Source organism: Fistularia commersonii, chromosome 2, assembly GCF_037954325.1.
Source record: "Fistularia commersonii isolate RoL2024-O1a breed Wild chromosome 2, RoL_Fcom_v1.0, whole genome shotgun sequence".
NCBI classification, from domain to species: Eukaryota; Metazoa; Chordata; class Actinopteri; order Syngnathiformes; family Fistulariidae; genus Fistularia; species Fistularia commersonii.
Window position 1 is genome coordinate 20,021,316 of NC_141285.1, and position 26,788 is coordinate 20,048,103.

The 26,788-nt window shown below is 40.3% G+C and overlaps 3 protein-coding genes across 5 annotated transcripts; 1 reads left to right on the top strand and 2 right to left on the bottom strand.

Moving 5' to 3' along the window:
- Positions 1-37: 37 nt before the first annotated feature.
- Positions 38-14,315, bottom strand: p4ha1b (prolyl 4-hydroxylase, alpha polypeptide I b). Of its 3 annotated transcripts, XM_086172004.1 has the most exons (16): positions 14,120-14,315; positions 11,008-11,090; positions 10,555-10,651; positions 10,313-10,464; positions 9,457-9,594; positions 9,066-9,305; positions 8,550-8,770; positions 8,243-8,419; positions 6,047-6,117; positions 5,339-5,404; positions 3,887-3,986; positions 3,753-3,806; positions 3,573-3,638; positions 1,693-1,761; positions 1,422-1,518; positions 38-1,279 (listed from the first exon to the last, which is right to left on the bottom strand). In XM_086172004.1, exons 1-16 carry the CDS (start codon positions 14,131-14,133, stop codon positions 1,209-1,211), a joined length of 1,716 nt encoding a protein of 571 aa, XP_086028130.1. In that variant the 5' UTR covers positions 14,134-14,315; the 3' UTR covers positions 38-1,208. The 3 variants fall into 3 exon arrangements, with proteins under 3 accessions (XP_086028130.1, XP_086028121.1, XP_086028114.1); XM_086171995.1 differs by lacking the exon at positions 6,047-6,117 and having other exon boundaries at positions 5,339-5,409; positions 14,120-14,314; XM_086171988.1 differs by lacking the exon at positions 5,339-5,404 and having other exon boundaries at positions 14,120-14,313.
- A 1,230-nt stretch (positions 14,316-15,545) lies between these two features.
- LOC147236667 (putative rhodanese domain-containing dual specificity protein phosphatase) lies at positions 15,546-16,127 on the bottom strand. Its single transcript, XM_086162265.1, has one exon. It carries the CDS (start codon positions 16,125-16,127, stop codon positions 15,546-15,548), a length of 582 nt encoding a protein of 193 aa, XP_086018391.1.
- Positions 16,128-21,387: 5,260 nt separating this feature from the next.
- LOC147236668 (uncharacterized) lies at positions 21,388-26,702 on the top strand. The gene is made up of 5 exons (XM_086172039.1): positions 21,388-21,563; positions 22,301-22,360; positions 22,903-23,104; positions 24,528-24,828; positions 24,919-26,702. Exons 2-5 carry the CDS (start codon positions 22,335-22,337, stop codon positions 25,323-25,325), a joined length of 936 nt encoding a protein of 311 aa, XP_086028165.1. The 5' UTR covers positions 21,388-21,563; positions 22,301-22,334; the 3' UTR covers positions 25,326-26,702.
- Positions 26,703-26,788: the final 86 nt, after the last annotated feature.

Sequence of the window (26,788 nt, forward strand, 5' to 3'; positions counted from 1 at the left end):
AGCGACAGGGTCATTAATACTGGACAGTCACGTGACGCTTCGCTCCCTTCCCCTAAAAAAAATCTCCCATCACACACACACACACACACACACACACACACACACACTACGGCGTACCGCTCGTTAAATTCAGATCAAAAACTGATTTTATTATATAAAACAAAATACATCAGACAATCGTGAAACAACGAAATGTGGGCTTGGGGGATATAAATAAAATGCTTTTTCCCTCTGAAAAAAAATAGCTATTACAAACCTGCCAAGAGCTTCGATGGTTGACGACTTTTGTGGGATTTTATTGCAGGCCTGAGGTTTCCATGGGTTTAAGTTTGCTCAAGTACAACATGACATAGTTGAGAAGACTGAGACAAGTGGTTACAATCTTTTAACTTCCAGGTTGGATGTCAATAGATCCGTCACACTGGTCACAACGTTTTGAAGATATTGTGGCCTTGGAAAAGACACAGTAATACCAGTAGTTACACAGCTTGAGAACAAGTTATTTTTCACCAGAAGTTAAACAAACCAGAGAATGTGGTCAGATTTTTGAGCCGTGAGGAGGACCAGCCAGTTTGTAATGTGCTTTGAGTTATCAGTCTATTCATGAGCTGAAATTAAAAGGGAAAGTCGGCTCTGTAGGTGTTGCATGATAATTTTTTCTTTTATTTTTTTTTAAGCAACTTTGCGCAGACCTTGGGGAGTTCGCATTATTTTTGCACTAAAAAATATTTTAAAATTGTTTCTACAATAGCAACTCCAAGCCCTCTCTTACCAGAATGCGAGGGGTATGAAAATGAAACCAGGCTGCTTTAAAACATCTTTTCCTTTAAGGTTCAAAAAGGATGGGAGAAAAGACTCTTCCTACAGTCATTACTGAAGGATAATCTCACCACAGAAATAGAGTTGAAACGGAGTGCAAGAACACACAAATGGAGTGAAAAGGTCACAGGTGTTTCTCAACGACCTCAAGCAAACTTAAAAAAAAAAAAAAAAATGTATCTGTCACAGTGATGCCAATACTGTCCGGGGCTTTGATATTTACCCCAACTATCTCCAGACTCAGAGCACAAAATATGGGTGCAAAAGAGTGTTTGAGTGGAATGAGCTGATTGGACCAAGTATATCCTTGAGTATCATTGTGATCTGCAGCAGGTATCTTGGGTCCTGGGTAGTTCTCTAGGAGATGGAGTGAGAGCGGGGTTTTCTTTTCACTCAGTTTCATTTAGACCACATGGCCGTCGCCACTCCTGGCCTCGTTCATGAATCCATTTGTTTGATACTGGAGAGAAAGAGAAAAGATCGTGTCAAAAATATACGTTTAAACAAGTGTTTAACATGAGAAAGTAAGATTCATCCCATCAAAAATTACATTTTTTTCAAGTATATGTTTTTTTTAAGACATGAGACCAAGAGGAACTCACCCCATTTGTTTCCCACCAACACAGGGCAAGCTGCATGCCGGGTGCTGTAGTCTCCTTCCCCACTGGCAAAAAGATTGTACCAGAACACTGCACTGCCCTGGGATATACAGTTTAGGAGATAAAAAAAAATGCATCAGAGAATCGAACTCCATTCGATTCTCGAAATCTTATTTGATGTTAGAAACGTTCCTTTTTGGCATACAGAATTAGTAACGTGTTGGTTATATAATTGCCAAATTCAGAGATACTGAGTCACTATATGAGAACATACTTTTTGGGGCCAAACTGCTGCACCAACATCTGGGAATACTGTGGCACCCCCTGCTGCTACATCACTCATCTGCAACATAAACAAAAACGTTTTTTAAAAATTGAAGGCTTGAGTTGTTACAGTACACATGTTTCATTACAGATAAAAAGCAACAAAACAAACAAGTATGATCCACTTTGATCAATTTGTTCTAGCATGGGATTAAAATACACCCCATGATGCTTCTATTGAGTCTTCTTTTCTTTTGGCTTTTCCCTTCAGGGGTTGCCACAGTGAAACAACCTTCTCCATCTAACCCCATTCTCTATATCCTCTCACTAAATTCATAAATCTTCTCTTTGGTCTTCCTCTAGACCTCCTGCCTGGCAGTTCCAACTCCAGCATCCTTCTACCAATATATTCACTATCCTTCATCTGTACATGGCCAAAGCATCTCAGTCTGGCTCTCTGACCCTCTCCAAAACATCTAATATATGTGGTCCCTCTGATGGACTCATTCCTGATGCCATCTTGTCGAAATCGTCGTCTTGGCAACTGGACTTAAATTCTTCACCTGAAGACGTTTCACCCCTCATCCGAGAGGCTTCTTCAGTTCTAATAACCTATGGGGAGTTTGCGAATATGACTGCCAAATTTTTGGGTCTAGATTATGGTGGCTTGCTATGTAAGTGGAAGAGTTGATCTGCAGAAACTAGGTGTAATGGGGGTTGTTATGCTAATGAGTGTGTAATTCATTGGAACAAAAGAACAATTTAGTGGGATTACCTGGATTGGAATGTGAAAAGGTAAAGCTAAACAAGAGAGTGAAACCTGTTGGATTACATGAATTTAGGAACACGAGGACGTTGCCACAGGCTGGTTCTGGTGGTGGGTCTTTCCTAGTTGTTTGGAGGGAGCAGATGGGCCTGGTCCATGTGTGCAAATCTGTCTTGGTATTGATCCCAATACGGCGTTGTACGTTTGTGAAAGGTTGTGTCTGGTGTGAGATGGTTTTTCTGTTTTGACAAAGAAGGCTTCTTTGACTCCTCTCTCGAACCATCTCTCTTCTCTGGCCAGAATACGGATATGGCTGTCTTCAAAAGAATGGCCCTTGGCTTTGAGGTGTAGGTGGACCGCCGAGTCCTGTCCGGAGGTGCTGGCTCTCCTGTGTTGGGCCATCCGTTTGTGCAGAGGTCGATTGGTCTCTCCAGTGTACGCGTCATCACAATCCTCAGTGCAAGTGACAGCATACACCACATTCTCTATCTTTTGCCTGGGTGTTTTATCCTTGGGGTGCACCGGTTTTTGATTCAGGGTGTTGTGTGCCAGTACATGGTGTTTGTTGGAGCACCCTTCGGAGATTCTCTGAAACACCAGCAGCATACAGTATGACGATGTTCTTTCGTTTGTTGTTGTCTTCCTCCTGTTCTACGTTCCTGTGCTTGGTGGTTACTGAGTTCCTCTCCTTTCCAGAGCATACCTCCACCTCTCAAGAATTTCCTCAACCTGTTCCCTGCTCTCACTACAGATAATGTCATCCGCAAACATCATGGTCCATGGAGATTCCTGTTTAACCTCATCTGTCAACCTGTCCATCACCACTGCAAACAATAGGAGGCTCAGAGCTGGTCCCTGATGAAGTCCGACCTCCACTTTGAACTTCTTTGGAACACTTAGAGCACACCTCGCCACTGTCTCACAGCTAGCATACATGTCCTGCACCTGTATGCTAGCTGTGAGTGAAATATTGATATAAGCAATCTAATCATTGCGCCGTTTTTTTCATATTTTTAAATCATGGTGAAAATGTACATCAAGAGCAAATCCAAGAGTGTGCCTTTTGTGATTTTAATTCAAGGGCTACCATCTTGTTCTTTAAGAATTATCATCACATGACTCACATAAAAGAGCCATGTTGCGATGCGGTTCCCAGTGCCCAGCTCTTTAAAGGCATCTGGCTCATCTTTCTGGAGAAACAGAAAAATGAAAAAAAAAAAAAAAGTTTAGTGGAGTGACATACAAATACTAAAATCTAACAAATTCACGACAAAAATGTTAACCATGAATAGTACGGATCATACCCTTCCAAAGTCAAAGTGGGGTTCATATTGGCCTCCAACACCATAATTTGCAACCTACAAAGGTAAATACAGGACACACACTCTTGAATACATTTCATACAGACATTTTTACCTTCAACACAAGCTATATTTACCTGTAGCTCTTCAGCAGTATCCATTTCCAGCCCTGTAAGATCCTCAATTCTCTGGTTGAGCTTTTCAACTACTGGATCCTCATAGCCAGTGAGCCAGGCACTGGAAAGGAAGGAAAGAACACAAAGATAGAATAAAGACAACCTGTGAGACCGATTTGCCCACATGGAGTTAGTAAAACAGACATGATGCATGCTTAAGACTTGCTGTGAAAAGCTCAAGGTGATCAAGACATTATTCAATAGATGAGAGACAGTATTAGAAGATGAAAAATAAGCCCGATATTCAGAATCTCCAATCAGCTCATGGTACAGGTTTTCTGGGATGTTTATTTATAATCTTTTGTTGTGTCTACTAATATTTCCAATCTACATTATGAATTATTTTTTTGGCATTTAGTTTCCTGAATGCCTACTCTGCCTTTTAAACTCCTAACTGGGCACACTACAGCTGTTTTTGAAGCTTAATAGAAAGGAGACACTTTTGTTGCAGCAAATCTCAGTTTACAATTTACAGGAGCATTTTCTAAGAAGTACTACCACAATGTCATATGAAGTATGAGCTATCTGAAAGGAAAATGCTGTCCAGTCTTTTCTGTGGGCATAATGACTTTCAGAGTCATCTTAAAAGACATCATACAACTGTAATAGAGACGACTCTGAGACCAACTGCCGGGTCTTTCCACGGCTCAGTCTTTGTGTGTGTGTGTGTGTGTGTGTGTGTGTGTGTGTGTGTGTTTGTGTGTGTGTGATACTCAAGCAATTCCAAGCTGACAAATGTCTACTATTCCACAGGCGCATGTTAATTAACCTGGACAGTAAAACCATGAGAAGCTAGGGTTTTGACCTGTTTTTTTAGATCCAAAAAAGTAATTTTCAACGACAGTGGCCCCTGCTATAGATAGAGGGAAAAAACACGCTTGCAGCAGCACTGTGTTTTCTTGAGCACGTGCTCCCAGATCAGACCTTTCTATTATCTTCTTTGCTGATGTGGAGGTTTAAGAAGCAGAGTAAAGCCTAAGCAGCTGTAGTGAGCTCATATGAGAGCATGATTAAGACAAATTCCAGGAAAGTTCAAAAGGGAATAGAAATTCAGCGCTGGATCTCAGTGGGGGAAATTATGGCCTTGGGAAAGACATCATTCTGTGACAACTCTGCCATGCCATGACAACCCTGAATCTCTGTGAAAACAAAGATACTTAGTTTAAGCTCTTTTTTCTCCAGCTATCTGGAGTCAAAACAGAAATGAGAATGCAGTGACAACAACAGCATTGTTAATTGAATTTGATCAAAACCCTTCCTGGAGTTTGGCCTCCAGGTGGATTAAATGTTTTGCTATAAACATTTTGCTATCTTCATTTGTTTAAGAGTTGTACATCGCAAGGAGTGGTTCAACCAGGCCAAAGCAATGGGAGATTAAGAGCTGAGTTAGCAGGGAGCCCTGTGACCCCTTACCTCTTGGAGACTCTGTATTGGGCTGTTGTAAGTTTCCCAGTTTGAGGGTCATGCACCGTGGCTCGCCTTAACTACAGTAGTTTCCGCAGCACAAGGACACAGAACAACATAAGGATGAGTGAAAAGCAAGGCAAGAAAGGAGGAAAGAGGGAGAAAAAAGAAGTCACTACTGGTCACTGTTATTCCTACAAAAGGCCCAAGAGAGTATCTTCTTAAGGCAATACTAGAAACTGTATTTCCATTTTGCCTCGGATACACCCCCCTGGTTCACAAAAGCTAGTGTGACTATCAGCCGATAGGAAAAACAAACATTTCAACACTCCACTGCTTTCTTGGGGTGCCCCTTCAGTAGTAGTCTCCTGATCAGAAAATTATTCATCATACATCCTCTAAAAAAATTGCTTTTTTTCTCCTCCAAATCTATTAAAATGCAAGTCTCCTTCTCCTATTTTGCCATCATTTATGGCTGCACACTTGAGTTGGTGTAAAATATCTAGTTTAAACCCAAACTGGATTTTTTTTTTATCCCAGCTGGAATGTGTGAATAATTCAGGAGCCGCCAAACTACGGGAAGGCCAGTTATGGATGGACAAGAATGCAAGGGAGAAAATAGATGGATGAGTAATTGAGAGAAAGAGCAGGAGACAATCCAACTTTCTCCCCCCATGTTCTCGCTTCTGGTCTTGAAGGCTCCAGGCTGTGCCTTACCTTTTGCTTATCCTGTATGAAGCTGTCTCCAGCACTCCTGTGACGGGGTTGGAGATGGTGGCCCTGCGTAGCTGTGAAGCCAGGGACATTTTTTACCCACACATACACACACACACACACGAATAAAGCTGTGTGTGTCTGTGCTTTGCCAAACAAGTAACAGCATATCAACTGGCCTCACAGCATTGATCCTCCATCCCCCAAGTGCACATGGTAGTGTTCCTATTAAGTTACTTTGGCTTGAATCTTGATGAACTAGGTTTTGGAGGGCATTCTAATGAAATGTCCCCACTGTGGGATGATTAAAGGTCAATTCAATTCATTTATTTGACCTTTGAGAAGTTACTCAAGCTTATGCATAATTGCATAGGTAGGGTGGTATATGCAGTACACATTTTGCACTGCAACTACCAGCATCTCAATACCAACAGCTCATTTATCTGAGAAAGAGATTGAGAGACACCTACAGGTGCTTCAATACAAATGCAATCAGCAACCTGAAAGAGCTACAAGAAGTATTTAGGTGTATTTGCAAATTTATAGTGACAGAAAAGAATGTTAGATTACAGGTAATATTAATACTCATTAACCTTATATTATAATATAAGCCAATGTATAGAATGTGTATTCTCACCAATGCTTCAAATCTCAAGAACTGAAATTTCTGTATTGTCAGCCACTTGTGCAAACGAAGGTTGCATTAAGAAACGAACTGAAGTCAAAGATACTTAAATTGACAGAACCCTTATTAATAACATTCCAAATTAAATCATGAAAACACCATTTGTTTCCCTCTGAATCACTTATCCTTTGTGTGAGTGAAACTATGGTTACACCAAGGCTCCATAATTCATAACTAGGCATGATTGAACCACAGGAAAAAAAAATTGCAGTCAGTTGCAGATATAGATATTTGATTTTCAAACTATACATCATGGGGGAAGGTATATTATGTGCCTGGTGAGTTTGTCCCGACAACACATTCTCTCATTACCAACTCTACTTAACAAACCAACAGAGCAAATGAACTTCGCAGTCTTTGATTACTTTGCCGGCCTCACCATGAGCCCAGATAGCTGCTTGTCAGAAGAAAAGGAGATCCTAAAATAGGAGTTCAAGGGCAAAGAGAAACCCAACAAACCTATCCCAGCTCTCCTACATGGAAATACATTCTCCACAGACAACAAACAAACATGTCGGGTGATGTGTACCCAGCACTAAAATATGCTGTTTTTTGTCTTGACTATAACATGGATTAATGGGCAGTTTTTTGGTACCTGTACCCACATAAACCAGAATAAGCAGGGCACTGTACTGTATGGCTGTATATTATTGCCATTGGTTAATTACCTCTATGTAACCTGAGTCACAACCTTGCAGTGCACATGATAGAGTGTACGCTGATGAAAGCTACACCCTTAAGTTAAGACCCTTAAAGATGGTGTGTTATGATGAATATTCAAGTTATGGTGGGTATAATAGTTTATGCAAAATATTATAATACTCATAATAAAATAACAAAAAACAATGTAAAGACATAAATTTGATTGTGATTTTTGACCTTCATTGAAAGACCAACCTTGTACCCTGAGTAACACAGGCACTCAGGTATACTGATGGACAGAAAAAACATGTACATAACACCATCAACTCTTTAGAAACCTCAGGTACAGATAAGGTTTGGGGAAAGAGAATCAGATATTGCGAGCAAATTGTAATGAAAAACACAATGAAAAACAACCGCATTTCCCTGTATGCAATGGAGTAAGGAAGTGAGAGGCAAACCTCTTGAAGTATTAAACACAAAAAGTAAGTTATCTACATCTAAACTCTTAAGCAGTCATTCACCAAAAACAAAAATCTTCACGAGACAGAAACTATTTTTGTTTTTATATTGGTATGTAGTACATGTATGCTGTCTTTTATTTTTGACAAACATTTTTAAAATAGTCCTGTTATATGAAAAAATATGGATAAAAAAAATTTGAAGTAAGTTCAGGCCTAGACCTCATCTTGAAAAACTAAATAGGTAACGCTTCATCTATGACTTGTCTCAACCCGTCTCTGCCCCAGTTTCTGGTTAAACCTTGATTTAACTATACTAAGTCACGGAACAGAAACTAGCAAAAATGTAAAAACAGCTCCAGCTGAATAGATCAGTGGCATTATGCATTTAACAGCACAAAGATTACTTACTCTTGGCTTTGCCAGCTGTTTGATTTTATCCATTTCTTTGTCAGAGATGATATCAAGATACCGAACGATGTAGGGGCGGTTCCACTCATCTTGCTGTTTGACAGGTGCCAGCACGTACTTTGGGTTGTGATTGTTGTCATAGTAACGACAGAACAATTGGCTCTGCCTCCGGGGAGTCTGACCATGGAGAAAAGTTTGTTTTAGTTTCTGGCTGAAAAATGCAACTACCGTAAACGTTTGGGTGTGGAAATTTAACTCTCCAAATCAGTTGATAAATTTAACGAGTCCCTTTTCTCTGCCCTCTCACCATTTTGATGCCTTCCCCACGACAAAGCATTTCATACTTCTTTCTCTCAGGCATCAGGGAAAATTTAGCCTTTTTTGAGGCCTTCTTTTTCTTCATCTCGGTTGTCTCTCTTTTTTCCCTCTCCGGGACTTTCTCTGCAACGTTTTCATCTTCCTTTCTCTGCTTCTCCAACTGGAACTCAAAATATTTCACATTGCCCTTGGCACGCTGATGTTCCGGATCTGAAAACAGAAAAATCAAAGAAAAAAAGTTCTATTGGTAAAGAGTGAGTATATGTCAAATTATTTGTTGATAAAATGAATGGGATACATGAGATAACCATAAGCAATCAATCTGTTGTATTTCAGAATTTAAATGTAAAACATAAAAATGCCAGAGCAAATATTCAAGTAGTTTTAACATACAATATTAGTTATTTTCACCCCAAAACTCTTACCTAAATAACATAACTATTTCACACCAATGTATTATTTTCTCCAATTGAAAACAATTAAACTATAATGGAGAGCCACTTACCCAGTAGAAGCAGCCTCTTGGTGTACTCCAGGGCTCGCTCTATCTGTCCCTGCTGATAGATGGCGTAGCTGAGGTAATCAAGTACTGTCACCTTATCTATTGTAGACTCCTCTCCTTCATCGAGCTGCCTCAGGGCCTGGGCCATCCACAGCTCAGTGTGGTAGTAGTCAACATCAGTGTAGGCAATCTTTCCCAACTCGTAACAGTCCTCCACTGTCATAGGACTCTTGTGTATCACTCCTGATGCACAAGGAGACAGAAGGGAGGCATTTTTATTAAATAGAAACACAATAAAGCCATTGGTCTGATAATAGCAGTTCATGCAAAAAAAGCAACATATTTATAGACTGTATCTCGGTATACAGGGTTTGCCAAGACTTTTGGTCTTTACCAGGTAGATCTCCTGTGGAGATGGTGTTGGCATCCAACTTGTATGTGTCCTGCAACCGGAGGAGAGCTTTTGCAGCCCCAGTCTGGTCCTCATCCGTGGGGAAGTACTGTCTTTGGATGGTGAGGTTGGAAATAAATCCTAAAAAAAGCAGAAAAAAAAAATCACACGTAATAGGATGAAGCAGATAGTTCTGATTGGGATACATAACCCAAACATTTGATAATAATGTCTTCTACTGGTCACTGCAGCTTCTTAGTCACTCTTAGTGACTTAGAGTTAACATAGAAGCAGTAAACATAATATAAATCTCAATGACTCTAAACTAAGAGGTTTATAAGCAGCACAGCATTGATGAAAAAACAGTGATTTTGCTAGATTTATAGCATTTTCAGAAGCAACATGTAAATCCAATTTGCTTTGGCCTGTTCTTCTGCAAAAGACAAAAAAATCTTCTAGCCTAGGAACACACAGATAACATGATAATTCAGTTGTCTTGACAGTAGCAGGAAATTAATTGGATGGGACAGTGCATCAAATACTATCAGGAAATGAGTACCATGGCTACGTTTATGTTATTCTTCCTATACAAATTGTTCTATTATTGCAGTTCGTCATTTGTCTGAACGAATGACAAATTATAGGTTCAACCTGGTGATATTTATGGCAGCTACACTACTTTATAATTCTGAAGTTCAGTTATCAGCCCTTCTCAATCATTCAATAATTGCTTAAAGATATTCCATTTAGTACAAATAGAGGATCTTGAGCCAACATTCAGTAAACCAGCCCATGGGTGATTACTTTCACATTTAATTATATCAGAGGTTTGTTTTAATCGGGTCAGATTTGCACATACCATCGGTGGTGTCACGGAGTACAAGGCTTTCCAGGTCACCCCACTCTGTGTTCAGCCTCTTCATCAATTTAAAGGCATTGACAGGGTGCCCCAAGAAGCCCTCTGGATCTTTTGTTGCTGTATCTGTCAGATAATCCAACTTATCAGCCCACCTTCAAAAATCATGAGAACACGGAGTAAGACACACTGACTAGATGCACAACCATTAAATATAAATGTATCTGTATTGTCCACACGGTCACCTTTTGATCTGCTCCAGCTTGTTTTCCTCTGCTTTAATATAATCCTTGAGGGAAGTAACGAGATCCTTTTCTGTGTATAACAGATCTGTCATCTGGCCTGAATGAATATAAAATAGACACAACATCATTAATTCTGCATTTTCACAATGACACCCCCCTTAGTACGAAATCAACCCTGGATTACAAGTCATGCGTAATAACAGGATACTGGTCTCCATATGTGTGGTTGATTTATGGTAAAAATAATGAGCACTGAATTACTAACTTACATTGTTATTTATCTATCAATATTATAAATGTCATCAAGGCAGATTGACAACCCAGAAATATAACATTTAATTGCAGCTGTAACCGTTGTGGAGATGTAATGAAAATTAAAGATTCAAAAAATATATTTCTACAGACTATACCGTATATGACATGAGTATGTTAGGATGACTTAATTTGTTTTACCTATGGAGGTGTAGAACTCATTGTGAGCTGTGAGTGTCTGCAGACAGTTCAGCAACAGGAAACACAAACAAGAAACCTCTATCCTGCAGAAACATTTACAAACATGGTGAAATATCACAGTATGCCAACTGATAAACTGTTTTAAAATAAAGGTAATAGAAGTACCATGAAAGTAACAGCATCATTTCCCCTTTCACTTTGGTAACTTCAAAGAACCACATCAAACTTGTTGCATGGATTGCACCTCCCTAATTATTGCCACTGAGGTGCCCTTGAGCAAGACCCTCGACGTCTGTTCAATTTGAGCAGCTCAGAGGCAACAGATCTCACGGCGATTGTACTGTGTGAATCTTAATACGGTACTGTATGAAAGCGATCAAGGCAAGTCTCAAGGAATGTTCCCTGAAGATAACATCACTGAAATTATAAAGATGTTAATAGATTCATATTCAGTATTTTTCTCTCAAGTCAATTAACTCAGCTCTAGAAAGCAAAAAGTAATTTTGCAGATGTTATACTTAGTCTTTAAATCAAATTACTGAGTAAATGCAACATTTTCTCAGAGGATGCTTTATAACCTAGGGAATAAAGTAAAATCTTCTGAAGTTTAAACTTCTTAATAACTGAGATTTGTTTTATGTGATTTAATTGGAGTAGTATTTTGGAAATACTGAAAGAAAAACAACGTCAACTCATGAAGCCACTCAAATTAGAGGAGAAAAACAAAACTGATCCAGTAGCTGCCTCAGGATTTGACAATGGGAAATTCAATTAAAATTCACAAAAACATGTCAAATCAAGAATAATAAAAGCTGTAAAATCATGCTGAAGATCTTTGTAAAGAAGTGAATCCTCCCACACACCACAAAAGGATAAATATAACTTGGAAGTCGTTGCAGAAACCGACTGCACCATGGTGGTTGGCACAGCCTAAGCATCTGCAAGGATTCAAGCCTATGAGGAGTGGCACTATTATTGGTTCTACCCACAGAGACAGAAATTAGAAGACAACATGGACAGCCAGGAAGGAATACCAGTGGCTGGAATGGGAGGATGTTTTCATTTAAAACCGGTCGTGAATATACATTTGTTTCTCAGTAGCAATGTTTCTGTCTAAAACAGATTTTGATAATTGCAATTTTCAATAATTGACCTTCTGTGAAGTGTGATGTGTAGAATCATGATCTTTAATTTTAACCATTTATCATATGTGAATAAACAGACGGGCTGTGTAATTATGACCACTGTAGCAATGTATGTTACATTGGACTATGAATGTTCATGAAAATTCAAACAACACCCAAACGAAAAGCTCTAATCTAGTGGTTAGGGCTTCTATGGCGTAATTTCTGGATCTAGAGGTTTGAAAATAGTGCCTGAGCCTTAACAACGATTTGGGGGAAAAAAAAAACACACATCTGGGTTTTAACCCAACTAGCAGAACTGCAATTACTAATTCTCTTACTAGTGCAGGCATAGATATGAAGACGCATGGGCAATGCACAATGATGTTTGCTGTTAAATGCCTGTGTTTCGTACTTTTTCCCTATCTCTCACACGAATGCTGACGCACACCTCATGTACTACAGATCCAGGCCCAGTTGAGCATTTCACAGGCAGCAAGATACAGGCTCAGACAGGTTATGACTTTGCCAAAAGGACTTGCTTCCAGTGAATATTGAAAAAAAATGACTTCTTCCGGTGTTTTGATTGAAGTTAGTAGTAGGGAAAAGGAAACGTAGACCTGGTCCATCTACTCATACTGCATTTAAACAAAATTCACCAAAAAGTGATACATTTATGCAGTAAAGCAGTAAAAGTATTCATCTTTTTCAACAGATGTGGCTCAGTTGGCAGAGCGGCTGTCCCTCCAATTGGAAGGTTGGCAGTTTCATTCCCAGCTCCTCCTGTCTGCATGCATCAATGTCCTCAGGCAAGACGCTGAACTCCCGGTTGCCTGTTTAGTGCGTAGCATGGCAGGTGTCCCACCAATTGTTGTGCGTGTAAATGCATTCTCTTGTAAAGCACTTTGAAACTGCAAGGTGTGAGAGCGCAATATAATTTGGGATTGTTTACTATTTAGAATTTTATCTATCAACTGCTGTTGCATTCAAATAATATCCAAGTCCTTACATAATTTCTTATGAGTGAAAATGCTGCCAAACTGTATACAATGTTACTTCATTACAGAATGACTTTCTTTAATGTGAAGGACCCTGTGCAGCTAATACTGCCATTCCTGCAACAAATAACAGGAGATTAAAAATCAGGTTAAAATCAGAATATGAAAGGGATTTCCTTAGCGTGAATTGAGGTCTTTTAGGCTGAAAATTAGCTGGGGGCAGTAGCTCTGCTCATAACTTGACCTCATCACGGCCGTCTCCAAGTGTTACCGAGGGTGAGACCATGAAGTCAGATCACACGGGATGTGGATGGAAGAGGACTGCCACGTCTTCGCCCCTCCCTGACGTTGAGGGGGAAACTCGTGTGAGGACAGCGGCAGGGTTGCCGTGAATGGAATCGGGATTTAACCCGCACTTCTCCGTCAGTTATCCCCGCAATAAGTTGCGGAACGCGCAGGGGGACTTTTTAATCTCCGAACAGCAGTGAACGTCGTCAGCCATGCAAATTCACTGGTTAATACGGCGATTGGCTTCGAAAAAACGACATTGCAATGAAGTTGGCAACGACTGTTAGCCTTTGCACAACAAGTGGTTTTATATCAGAGGTCTAAATGCGCACAATGCAGGGTATTCAGATGTAAACGTCACGTCACAAGCTAGTTGAAAAAGACACAAGTAGTATACAAACAAGTTTTATCACCATGCGCTGATTTTCATTCGCCTCGGTTTTCTAATCTGGCTCCATTGCACTCTCTCGTTAACAACACCATGTTCGTCTATTCGTTTATTTAAACGGTAAAAGGTTTGCTTGTAGCTTACTAGCTTAACTTAAGTTTAAAACTCTTTCCTCGCTAACGCCGAGGCAAGCGAAGGGAAATGCGCAGTTAGCAGTAGCTGCTGAGAACTCCAGTTAGTTACTGTGGAATGACGGTTAAATTGATCTTTTTTCAGTATATTCTTATTTTAATGATTCAACCGTTTATATTTACCGAAGCGATGGCATCTTCGCGGCGGAACTGTTGTGTCCGTGTCCGTCTGGTCTTGCGAAGGCTCAGCTGATGTGAGACACGGCAGCGGAGTGAAGTGAACGGCGCGGTGACCGGGACGCGTGTCGGTTTGTCCTCTCCCGGGATGTTTCGGTGCACTTTTTAGCAGCCCGCCGGTTTGGGCTGGATTTTGAGCGAGTCTGGATGCTACGTGCGAATTCACATGCATGCAGCCCCCCCGCCTCGGCCAAGCGTAGGGGCTGTCTTTTAATGCAATGGGAGGTGTTCGTCTGTATACCGTCTACTGAATGGATGAGTATTTAAGGTTTTCAAACCAGGGACTGTAATACACCTTTGCTGTGCCACGTCTTTACACTGCTAGCATACATCGCTTTGTGTATTTCTGCTCCAATTTAAAAAAGTTTCTTTTAAGTGTCGTTGACAATAAGTGTCAGTGACATTGAATATAATTTGATAAACCCACGTTTATCGGCCTAACAAACGTGTGAAGTTGTAGTTTAGTACAGCATGTAGTATATATTTAGCATTCATTTGGAGTTTTCTCACTTTCCCCCCAAATTCCAGAAAGTTCCAAATTCCAGGCGCATTCGACCGAGTTCATGTGGGTGGGGCTAAGTGTGTGGGGGCGCGCGCGCGTGCATGTGGACACACTTCAGCTGCCCCGTGTGTGTGATGCAACACACAAGACACACATCGCCCTACGTCTCCTTTTTAAAACACTTTAAGCGCAAATATTGCCAAAGACACTGCATGGACTGCCAGAATATCAGTATCATCTGTACTAGTCGTACTATCCTTTGGCTGCTCATTTGGTTGCACAGGTGGGCAACCAAGGAAGGTTGGTAGTTCAATTCCTGGCTTCTCCTGCTGCATAAAGTACTGACGAAATGATGTTATGGTTGCATGATAACAATAAAAACTTCTGAGTCCGCATTCCCTGAAGTGTCCTCAGGCAAAATACTAAACTCCAAGTTGCCCCCGAGTACCTCGTATTGTAGCTCTGCCATCATCGGTGTGTAATTGTGTAAATGGGAGAATGCAATCTAGTGTAAAGTTCTTTGAAACTATATAAATGGAGACCATTAATTCATCTAGAGGCAAAAAAAAAAAACATTTAGTTTTTAATGTAAGAAAAATGCTTTTTTTTTTTTCAAATTTCTATCATGTATAACCAAGCAAAATGTAAAAAAAAAATCATGGAGGCATACTGATATTAGAGCATTTAAAATATATATGATTACAATTTTCTGTCTTGCAGCATAATATCCATCCATTCTGTTAAGTCTTATTTTCCCTAGGTGTGAACAATAAGAAGCAAAATCTGAGAAAGTCTTAATCTTGATGTGAACGGTAGCGAATAAAAAAGAAGGAAAAATATTCTGTTCATCCATTTCAAGTCCTTCTCAAGTCATCGTCGGATTTCTTCCAGGGAGGTCAGTCTTCTCCCAAATAGCAGCTCTTCATAGGTCAGTAGTTGACGCAGGAAGTTCAAATTGGGTGCCGTGCAAGCTCTCCTCTCCTTCAGCCATCGCAGGGCATGAAGCAGTGACCAGTGCCGATGCTCCATGAGGAAGGCCAGGGTCAGTGCTGAGCTGCGGCTTCTGCCCAAGCTACAGTGGACCAGAACACGGCCAGCAGGCTGAGCCCTCAAAGCTGTGTTGATGAACTTGGATGCCAGTGGCAGCGCTTCAACCAGGTCTTGCTTCCCGTCATCACTCAACCGTAGCCGAAGGTAGCACAGTGTGTTGGGGAAAGCATTTGGGCAATTGGCTGTGGCATTGACCACGTGACTGATATGAAGGTTCTTGATTATACGATAGTCAGAAGCCTGGGTGGCGGATCCCTGATAGAGAGCTTCCTCTAGAATCTCTGAGGGATAGATGGTGAGGTTTTGCCGCTCAGGTTCCAGCAGGACCATGTGAGGTGTGCAGAGGAAAGGATAGAGGGCATGAAAAGCTGAGAATCCTCCCAGCAGGATAACAGGGTCCATTCCCAAATTACTGAGCTGGAAGAAGCAGCGCTGAAGAGCAGGGCTGTCTGCTCTGGCCCTCATGCTTCCAACTGAAAAACCCATAGAGACATGGAACAATCTGTGAAAATAAGCTGATCAGACTAAGGGGGTTTAGAGTTAAGGCGATGCTACAAAAAGAGAGGGGTATGAAGTCAATTCATAGTTTAGCCTGTGGTTCAATGGGTTTAATGAAAGGGAAGCTGAAATGTCAATATCAGCAGAAGTCGAGAAAATAAGGAAGTGTTACGAACAAAGAAGTGGACGAAGTGATACATGCAAACGAAGGAGTCACTGACAAACAATAGCTTTGTTCAGCATCTTCTTCTGCATTGCCTTAGTATGGGAACAGTTTACCTGGGCTGCATCCTTCCTCTGCATAAAGCAGGATAATGGAGTACTTCTGCAGCTCGATGCAGCTGATCAAACAGCCCAGCTGCGGATGGATCACCGTCACACTGGCCCTGGCTGTAACCACATGGCTCTCTTTGTACCTAACAAATACACAGTCATTCGTGCTGGTCATTTCATGCGTATACCTATTGATTTACTCACTCAGCTCCAAGCTCATGTGGTTCTATTGAGCACATGAAACATAACACCTCCGTAGTAGCTACATTATTCCCCAAAGCATGCAGTGTTTAAACAGGAGTGAAATTAGTACATTGGTTGGCATGTGGCGCCTTAATTTTTGTTCCAGTGAAGTAAAATGATTTTGTGCCCCATCCAACCCTGCATACTACATTGAAATGCCTTCTCAGGGTTCTTTTTGTTAAGACTAATGGAATCCTAGATTTTTCTGTTAACTGTAAACTCTTTCCCAAGTTGGTATATTCCCAAATATTAAAAGCAAGTGAATATTTATGAAAAAAATTAAGGAAAATGTAGACCTTATACACAGCAAGCTAAATCACAATTTCAGATATTGCACCCCTATCTGGTCTCACTGATGTGCTATTTTAATTTTTTGTTATATATTAAATATTATAGAACATATTATTTAGACAAAGAAAGAAAGTTGGAACAACATTTTGGACAGATTTTTTTTAAGGTTCTTTCATCAGGGTTGCCAATAAGAAATTACAGAATACCAGCAAACCAAATTCATCTAAAATTAGAAGTTCGGCCAAAAAATGTTAATCAGATGGTCCCAAATGATTTTTTTCCAAACACAGTCTGTGTCAATGAAATGTTTATTTCAACAAATGCATGAAAAAAATCATGACCTATTAAAGTAAACTTCCCAAACTCATGCTGTAAAAACCTTTTTATGAGCTTAAATATTATAAGCTTGATGAGAAAACAATTTAATATTTTGAGGATTACTTTAATTGAATAGTTTGATGGATTACAGGATATGGGTTTTTAATTTAATTCTTCTCATGAAATACGTTGTAATAGCACTCACCTCTCTGCGCTACGACAGTCCAGGATGAGAATATAGTGAGGATCATATAGAGCAGGCTGGCCCTCCTCAGCATTCAACAGGTTGTACGCCTGCTGTGAGGTGATGTAGCCTCTTTCAACACGGGCCCTCTCTGGAACAGCAGGGATCAGCACCTCCTCTGGCTCATATGCTGCTCACAGGCAAAAGAAATACAGGGTCTGTTTGTGTGTTTGCATTTATGCATGGTGTGAAATGCATGACAGCCCGGGGGAGCCAAGCTCCTCTAAGTATAACATCAGATCATCTAAAAATGGGAGATTTTTTTTAAGTAATGAATGGATCTCTTAAATATTTAAAAGTGTAGTTAATGTCATTTATTTCTAATTTTTTTCCTGTTTCCTCATTTTTACAGAAAATACAAATAATCAGGTTGGGAATTGCTAATTATACAGCCCATATACCAGTAAGCATTCTTGTCATGTTTGTGAAAGCAAGATGGTAATGTAAATTGTATTGTCTTTTACACAAAGATAACTGATTATGATCTTTAAATTGATTTATGATAAATTGATACAAAAATACAATATAAACGACCTTGCTGACCAAATCAAGAGAAAGAAAGACACTTTTCTGTTTACACCCTGCACATGGGTTTTGTTTAATGGCATGAAAGCAGAAATACACTAATAACCTTTGTTCAGAATAGGTATGATGGAGGAATGGTCACTGGCTGTGCTATTGATTTCTCTGTCAGAGATGCTGCTCACGGTTTGCAGTGTGTCGACTGGTTCTATGGAAAGGGTTCCACAGCTCTTATTCACTCTGTACGGAGACACGCCGTGAAACAAAGCAACATTAAACGTGTAAACAAGTTAAGTAAGAGCAAATATAAAAGAAAGAGCACAGCTCGTCACCTGGACAATACAACGCCCATCTCGTCCAAGTCATTTAGATAATTCATCAGCTGTCGCCACCAGCCCTTCATTAGAAGAACATAAAATAAAAAGGATCATGTGAAATCACTGGTATCCATTCTCTCAAAATCAGCATCGAAGGTAACAAGGCAGATATGTGAAAGTAACTCGATGCACCATTAGTCAACCGGCTATGATTCTCACTCAGACCTGCTGCAATATGGCCTTAATTTAACTGGTGGTCTTGGTAACACAGTAACTGTTAAGTGCTCTAGAAGGCCACATGGTAGCTGGCTGTGACAGGTGATGGAGGAGATGTTACCTTAATTAAACCCCGCCAGTTACATTGCACCCAGTAATTTAGCCAGCCAGAAATTGATTAAGCTATAAACAAAAAAGGATAATTAATGAAAGCACAATATACAAAAAGAGAAGCTGCACTCATACTAAATGCGGGCTATGAATTCTGTATTTATTGGAAATAGTTGTTTGTTTGCACAGCCAGTGTTTATTGCCAAATGGACAAACAATCTGCCGCTTTGGTCTTTTTGAGCTAAATGTATTTTCTTTTGCTCGTGAGTCAGTCTAAACCAGTGCTTCTCAATTATTTTCTGTTACACGGCTCCATAGGAAGAAGAAAACATTTCATAGCATTGTATCCTTATTAACATTGAAGAAAAGAAGAGGAAAGGAAATATAGATCAACTTGCAACAAAGAATACTTTTATTAACATTGTTTTTTCAGTCTGTAACAGAAAAGATTTAAAGTGCATCAATTTCCCTGACATTTTCCATTTGGATGTGCAATCACACACTATTTGAGAAGCAATAATCTAAACTGAGATGCCCCAACTGTTTCATCCAAACTGATTTGGCCGAAACATTTTATACATACTTGGTAGAAAAACACAGCTTGGCTAAATAAGCAGCCCTGAGGCCTCCAAGTGTCTAATATTTACAGAGTTGGAGAGTAACAGAGATGGTTACTTTCTCCAGTTGGAGGAAGTATCTGTTTCTCACTGATGGCTTAACAGTTTTAGATAATTTGTTGTGAAACATACACCTAAAATTTTCTATTATGTGTCATGTTTCTCCAAGTAGTTGTTGTGATAGCAATGCTTTAATTGATCAGTGTTGCAACCACTTCCATATGCCACCTCCTTGAGTGATTTCTGCCTCCAGAGCTTCTTTATAATACCAAGGACAGACTTCATCCATGAGTAAAAATCTTAAGATATTTTTTTTTCTGTTTTTGTAGTCCTTACCACCCCTTGAAATGCTTCTTAAACACAAATCCTTTGTGCTTTTCTGTTGACACAGACCATCTACTGTGCTGTGCTGTCTAGCTCAATGCTGTTGTGAGGTAAAATAAGTTGATCCGACTTTGAAACAAACGGTCAAGGCAGTACCAAAACAAAATATCTGATCGAAATGTCTATATGCACCAGTGATCCTTGTACAATTTATTTGATTCAAGCCCCCCCCCCCCCCCCCCCCCCCCCCCCCCCCCCGTGCAAGGTGTTATCTCTCTCCACACCAGTGTGTCAGAGAATGCCAGGGTGACTGTAAACACATGGCAATAACTTGGATAGTAAGTACAGCTGTGTTGACATCTATGAGTATCTCTTCTGATGTGACTTTCTCAGTGCGTTGTGGATGGAATTTTAATTTCGGTTGTGTTTAGTCTAACCACATACTTTAGCCTTTGGAGAGAAGGTCAGAGAAGCCAGACTGAGATGGTTCAGTCATGTATAGAGGAGGGATAGTGAATACATTGGTAGACAGATGCTGGAATTGGAGCTGGCAGGCAGGAGGTCTAGAGCAAGACCAAGAGCAGAGCAGATTCATGGATGTAGTGAGAGAGGATATGAAGTTAGTTGGTGTGAGCGAGGAGGATACAGAGAATAGGGTTGGATTGAGAAGGTTGATTGCTGTGGCGACCCCTGAGGGGAAAAGCCAGAAAGAAAAGAACATGTGCGATTTACATACATTACATTACAGTCATTTAGCAGATGCTTTTATCCAAAGTGAATTACAAAAATTGCAATTCAGATATGTAAATGAACAGCCAATTTGAATAAGTTTTAAACATTCAGCTATCCTCTTTTTCCCAGAGGTTTTAATGTATTAGTTTAAAAAAAGGACTATCACAAACAGAAAACACTGTTGGTGCTATGTGTGTAACATCATAATTGCTGGTTACACGTGTACCTCTGCTGCATATGGTAAAAAAAAAATATGGAAAATAAATCTTGATCACTATTACAGTGGCATGGGGCAAGAGAGCTTATTCCACTTCTATATTGTCACCATTTATAATAATTGCCTGCGTCATTTTTTTTTAAATTTTTTTTTTACAAAAAATATATTTTTTGCCTAAATCTACTCAAATCAATTTAACATGTGGTTCAGCTTTTTTGTTTTCTGAAAAAAAACATGAAAAAAATATTTTAAGATGCAGATGATTTTCACAGATAATGTAACTTTTTTTTAATGCAAAAATAAAGAGCAGGGAGGATATATTTAAAAAACAACAACATATTTTTACTTTTTTTTATGTCTGGAGAAAAATAAGGAATAATGGTTCAAATTGACTGATAACTATTTCCACACGTGTCAATAGGGGGCGCTGTTTCACCCAAATCTTAACCTGACTCTCCGTGGGGCGACAGTCGGGGAGGGGTCGTCAGGAAAGTCAAAAAACATGTGGCAACTGCAATTTCTTTTTTTTTCCACCCCCAGCTGTACTTTATCTATCAACTCAAAGATTGGAAAAATCTCAATCGCGATTACGCTATCTCGTGACTCGCTTTTATGATCGCGATATCGCGATTTGATCTTGATTGACAACTCGTAGCGACAGTTGTGACGTTTGCTGATCCGTCATCCAGGCGCTCTCCTGTCCTGATAATGGGAAGTTGAAACTAAACCGTGACCAAAGTCCAACCGGCCGGTAGAAGAGGACGCGTCTCGGTGCGTTGAACCGCTGCGGGAATGAACGGGTTTATAAATTGGATATAAAAACGTTATAACGCCCATGGAGGCTCACCGATGCGTCCAAATCGCTGCAAGATGGAGCTGGAGAACGAGGAAAGACTCCTGGAGGAAAACCAGATGGTGAGTGAACATCAGCGTCTCCACGTCCACCCGTGGAAAGCACAACAAATGCACGATTTTATGTTTTTTAATGCAGTTCCAACTAAACAGGCAAAAATCTCAGTGGAATATGAGAACAACTTGAGTTGTGCCTTCATGTGTTGCTAAACGTTTGGTATAAATTGATTGCAAAAGGCCAATAGAATAGAAAATAATGGCCTTAATTGTCATTATACTAAATGTACAACGAGATTCAGTACCAACAATGAGCTATACTAATATATACAAGTTTAATCCTACAAGACAGTGTCATTTTAGATTCTAGCCGTGACAAATTGACGCTCAGACCATGCAAGCAGTACAAGACAGTGAAAAATGACTTGTCAACAGTGGAGATAAAAATAAGAATACAGAAAAATTTAACAAGTATTGCGCAGGACGTTAACAGTTATTGCGCAGGTATTGGCATGATTATATTGTAAATGGTGAGATATATTGCACAATGTCAGATGTTACATGGACATGATATCTTTCTATAAGAAATAGTGCACAACACTAAGGGAAAACAAACATATTACAGAAAGAAAGGGCTGTAGAGGTGTAAAACTAAACAGTGTGAAAGAGGTTTATTGCATCTGCTGTTAAAAGCAGGTGGTTGTTGTACTGGTCGAACATGGGATCTGGGTGTCGTTGCTCTTTGGCATCGATCTCTCCCCAGCGTCGTGAGAATTTCTGCTCTCTCCCACCTGTTTCTGCAGATAACAGGTCCCTGACCGCCCGTCAGCGAGCAGAATGAGAGCATGCATTTTGAGTAGAAGGTAAGGATCCTCATCGATTCAGTTAATGCTCTGACAAAAACTTGAAAAATAAGACAGAAATAACCATCGTATCGAAAGCATTCCCTTCTCCTGCTATAAGTGTAGACATGCAAATTGTCATGTAAAAAAGATTTAGCCTGTCAGACGTACACAGATTTTTTTATTTCTCTACGGATGCGATCCCCTCTCTGATTCAAATCAGACCTGTTCCTCTTTCATCGCCTTTGTTTGAAAAAGACATTTCACCGGTCTGTATTGTTTTAACGGTCCTGGTGAGATTTTATCCCAGGCTTGCAGTAACGCACCGTGTCCTAATGCTTCCCCTGGAAGTCATTTAGAAGAGGACAGGGTGAAGAATGCAACTGTCCTCATCTGTGTCGATGGCATTTAGTGACCAGAGAGCGATCTATTTGAGTTTGTCGAGTTTCGCTTGAAAAAAAAAAACACGTATATGTTCCTTCCGAGATGTTTGAACTACCATCTGCATTGTTGAGTGATTCATTAATGAAAAACCCACTGTCCTCTCCCTGGGTGTGGCGCAGCTCAGACAGATGGAGGAAGGGTTGTTGCGTCTCCACTGTGAGGCGTCTTCCCTCGTATCGAGCCCTGAAGCCCCTGGTGCCTACCCTCTGCTTGGGTGTCGTCGCTATTTACGGCCTGGCCGACAAACTCCGTAACTTTGTGGTCAGCATCTTTATCCCCCAGTACCACTACTCATATCCGGTGGCTCTCTGCTTTGCCCAGGTCAGTCCCACCGCCTAACCTTAATCCTAATTTACAAACAGCTCCCCTCAAGCACGTGTACAGGATAAACAGTCTAGATAATGAATGAATGACCAAAATATATTCCGCGCCTGCAGTCTGCACTGAGTATAAAGGACAACGTGAAACCAAATAGAATTCTTCCATGTTAATGTGTTACTTTATTACTTTGTCAGGCGAATACATAATATATCACCTTACACATAGGGTGAGTGACATATTTTAAGGAGAATATAACATCCAGATTAAACAAATGTTTATCTTTTGAGGAATTTCAATTAGCTGTCTGAACATTAAGTACAACAGTAAGATGAAATGTGAAGAGAGGTTAGAGGCAGCTCTCGATTGGCTTGTTTTCAATCGATGGTACCACTAATAGCATCAACATTGTATGAACTCACACAGGACAAAGCAGGTAGAAGGTGTGTGATTTAGCGCACAAGTAAATGAGTCAAAAGTGTGGCCCTCCACGTCCAAAGGTTGAAGCCACTTGAAGCCTGCACTTTGTGAAGCACAGTTATGGGTGTGAACAGGACAATGGAGTTACTGTCATTGTCATATGAATGTGTGGAAAATGAAGTCCTTTCCTATTGCACTGTGGGGAAACCCCAAAATAAATCAAGTGTTGTTTTTAAATAAGTGAACACACAAAGAAAGTCCAGCTGACCGGTCGATGGGTCTGCGCAGCCTTTTTTTCCCCCGAGGCGGAAAACTGAGTCACATTTTTGGATTTGGATTCCTTTTCGACCTGCATCAGAAATTCCATTTGTCTTCAACCTCCTCTTCAAAACTAATTATTAAAGGCTTGAATCTGTGACATTAATCCCAATTACTTAATCCCAATTTGATTTTAGCCTTATGAATTGGAACGCCTTCATTCTGCCTCACAACAAGAAGGTCCCTGGTTGTATTACGACAGGGTGCCTGTCTGTGTGGAGTTTGCATGTTCCTCCCTGTGGCTGCATGGGTTTCTTCCAAGTTCTCCGGTTTCCTCCCACAATCCAAAACCATGCAGTAGGTCAACTGGAGACCCTGACATTGCCCAATGATAGCTGGGATAGGCTCCAGCCTTCCTCGCAACCCTGAGTGCAGGATAAGCAATAAAGATAATAAATGAAAGAATTGATATATCCCAGAGTGGTTGTTCATTATTGGGATAAAACAGTACTGCAGATAAATTCACCAAAAATGTTAAATGTTTGTCACCTATATTGCTCTGTTGAGCTAACAAAGATATTTGTCAAGAATGCATCAGAACTTGTTGAAATCCACACTTTCAGTTGCTGTAGATGCAGTTTTCCCATCTTCGGATTTCATTTGGACCTGATTTCAAAGGTTTTCAGAGTTTTAACCAGGACCTGGAGAAAGTATATCAGCCTGTATCAGAACTTTTCACTCTTTCCAGGTTCTGGTCTCGCTGTTATTCTTAAATCTCCTCCACGTCTTCGGCCTGGTGCCTCTGCGGCGTTACTACAGGTCTCTGGGGGAGAGGCTCCTGGTGCCTGCGATCTGCAACGGCATCCACGCTGTGCTGGCCATGTGGGCAAAGTCCAACTGCTCATGCGGAGGCCTCTTTCCCCTCACAACGCCTCTGCTGCCTCTCTTAACCGTCAGCTTCAGCTTTGTGCTGAAGCTGAAAGCGCTGCCGTCCGTCCGCACCTCTGTGCTGATTTCCATCCTGAGCGGGTTATTTATTGTTTTTTCAGGTAAATCTTGTACATTTCTTTTTTTTAAACAGTTCATTTTACCTCTTTCAGAATATTGATCCACTGCAATCCCCCTCTCTGTTCTGGCAGTCTTCCGGGGTGTAACAGCCGTTGAGCCTCTGGAGTACTTTTATGCACCTCTGGCCCTAATCCTGCATAGTCTGTCTCTCACTTGGCTCGCCAAGGTGTCCGACATCGAGTGCAGACACTCCCACAGTTCCAGAGCGTCCATTTTTGACATCTACTACACTCAGCTGGTCAACCAGTGCTGGGTGCTGGGCCTGGTGGGGCTGCTGCATCCGGATCAACCCTGGCAGGTGCTGAGTCGGGGAAGCTGGCATAGTCTGCTCTTCCTCGGCTACCTGCTCGCCATCCTTCTGCTCGGGACGGTCCTGACTTTTACTGTGGGTGCGTCAGCCCTGCGCATCTCACCACTTAGTGCCGCGCTGCTTTACTCAGCTAGGGATCTGGTGGAGCCTTTCATACTCATGCTGTAGAAATGCTGCAAGACAAATGAATGTGCTCCATGTGCCATAAGACCCCTTGAAACCTCTGCACAGAATAGTTCGATCTAAATGCATGATTAATGTGTCATTATGAGGAGAATATTACGTTACATCACTTTCTTTTTTCCCGTTAGTGCCCCGAACCACTCTTTACACAGACAATGTTGGGTCTGCATAGATAAAACACCAATATTTTTTGGATCTTAAAACCATTCCTCTGCATCTGTTGCTCCTTTCTGTAACAAGCATATGAAAGCAGCTGGTAGGAGCCTTTATGTATGGAGTTTGCATGTTTTCCCTGTGTCTGCGTGGGGTTTCTCCAGTTTCCTCACACAGTTGAAAAACATGCGTGAGGTTTATGGGAGACCATAAATTACCCAGACATGTGAATAGAGAGAGTGAATGGTTTGTGGCCTTGTGATGAACTGCCGCTGGGTCCAGGGTAAACCCCGCCTCTCACCCAATGACAGATAAGATAATGAATAAGTATTGATTTTAATTTAAAAGATGGTAATCTGGCTCCGAAGCTGCCTTTCCATCATTTAAACCCGCACTAAAAATAAGAATTTAAAATATTTTTACTGTCATCTTTTTCAGATTAAGATTAACCTAAATTAATTCTTGCTTTTTTTTTTTTTAACATTTTCTTGTATTTTGCCCATTGCTTTCGAATTTACTCCCCAAAAAAAACAAACAAAATCTCCCAACTTGTATTTAATTGCAATGACAGTATAAATGGCCGTAAGTAATTGATTTTTGACCAGATTTCTTGACTTAAAATGCTCACCTGGAACTTAAATGTACATCCCTTATGCATTTTTTTTATCCATCACCAACAGCAAAACCAATGATTTACTGTGTCTGCAGCGTTTTGCAAGGGAGAAGGCAGGCCTTCTCTTGTTCACGTTTGTCTGAAATGATTCTTACGGCTATTTCAGATGAAGAAAAAACACTGAAGCGTTTTACTTAAGTCAAACCACATCTTTCAACCCGCTTTATCAGTGTCTTTTTAACATATGTATGCATTTGTAAGATATTTAAAAAAGATAATTACCAGATTAATGTTTCACCAGAGGTTTTGTATTAGTTGACCTTGTATGACTTTGGCACTAAGGGTTTGTCAGGTGAGAGGGGATACTATTATTTTTTACAAACTGCATACATACATTTTAAATTATTTTAAGAATCTTATATTGTTATTCAGATTTACTATTGTGTATCTTTAAATTATTTCGCATTAAAAGCTCAACATACAGTGTGGATAATGCTCAACATTTTATGTAAAGAATATTTTTAATAAACAAGTACGAGAATCAAGTTTATCTTGCTTTCAAAAATATTTATTGTATTTACAACCCATCCTTGGTTTTCATAGAATTAAAAACCCAATGTGTACATAATCAAAAAGCCTTCTGTGTTTATATAAGAAGTTGAAATATCTTTGTGATGGTATA

Bases quoted from the DNA above. Each gene is read 5' to 3' on its own strand.
- p4ha1b (XM_086172004.1), bottom strand. The intron at 8,771-9,065 runs GTAAGTGGCTCT...TTCTGTTTTCAG, and splicing joins CAAGAGGCTGCTTCTACTGG to ATCCGGAACATCAGCGTGCC. The intron at 8,420-8,549 runs GTGAGAGGGCAG...CTCCATGGTCAG, and splicing joins GTGGGGAAGGCATCAAAATG to ACTCCCCGGAGGCAGAGCCA.
- LOC147236667 (XM_086162265.1), bottom strand. From the start codon at position 16,127: ATGGACCCTGTTATCCTGCTGGGAGGATTCTCAGCTTTTCATGCCCTC.
- LOC147236668 (XM_086172039.1), top strand. From the start codon at position 22,335: ATGAGAGCATGCATTTTGAGTAGAAG. The intron at 23,105-24,527 runs GTCAGTCCCACC...CACTCTTTCCAG, and splicing joins TGGCTCTCTGCTTTGCCCAG to GTTCTGGTCTCGCTGTTATT. The intron at 24,829-24,918 runs GTAAATCTTGTA...CTGTTCTGGCAG, and splicing joins GTTATTTATTGTTTTTTCAG to TCTTCCGGGGTGTAACAGCC.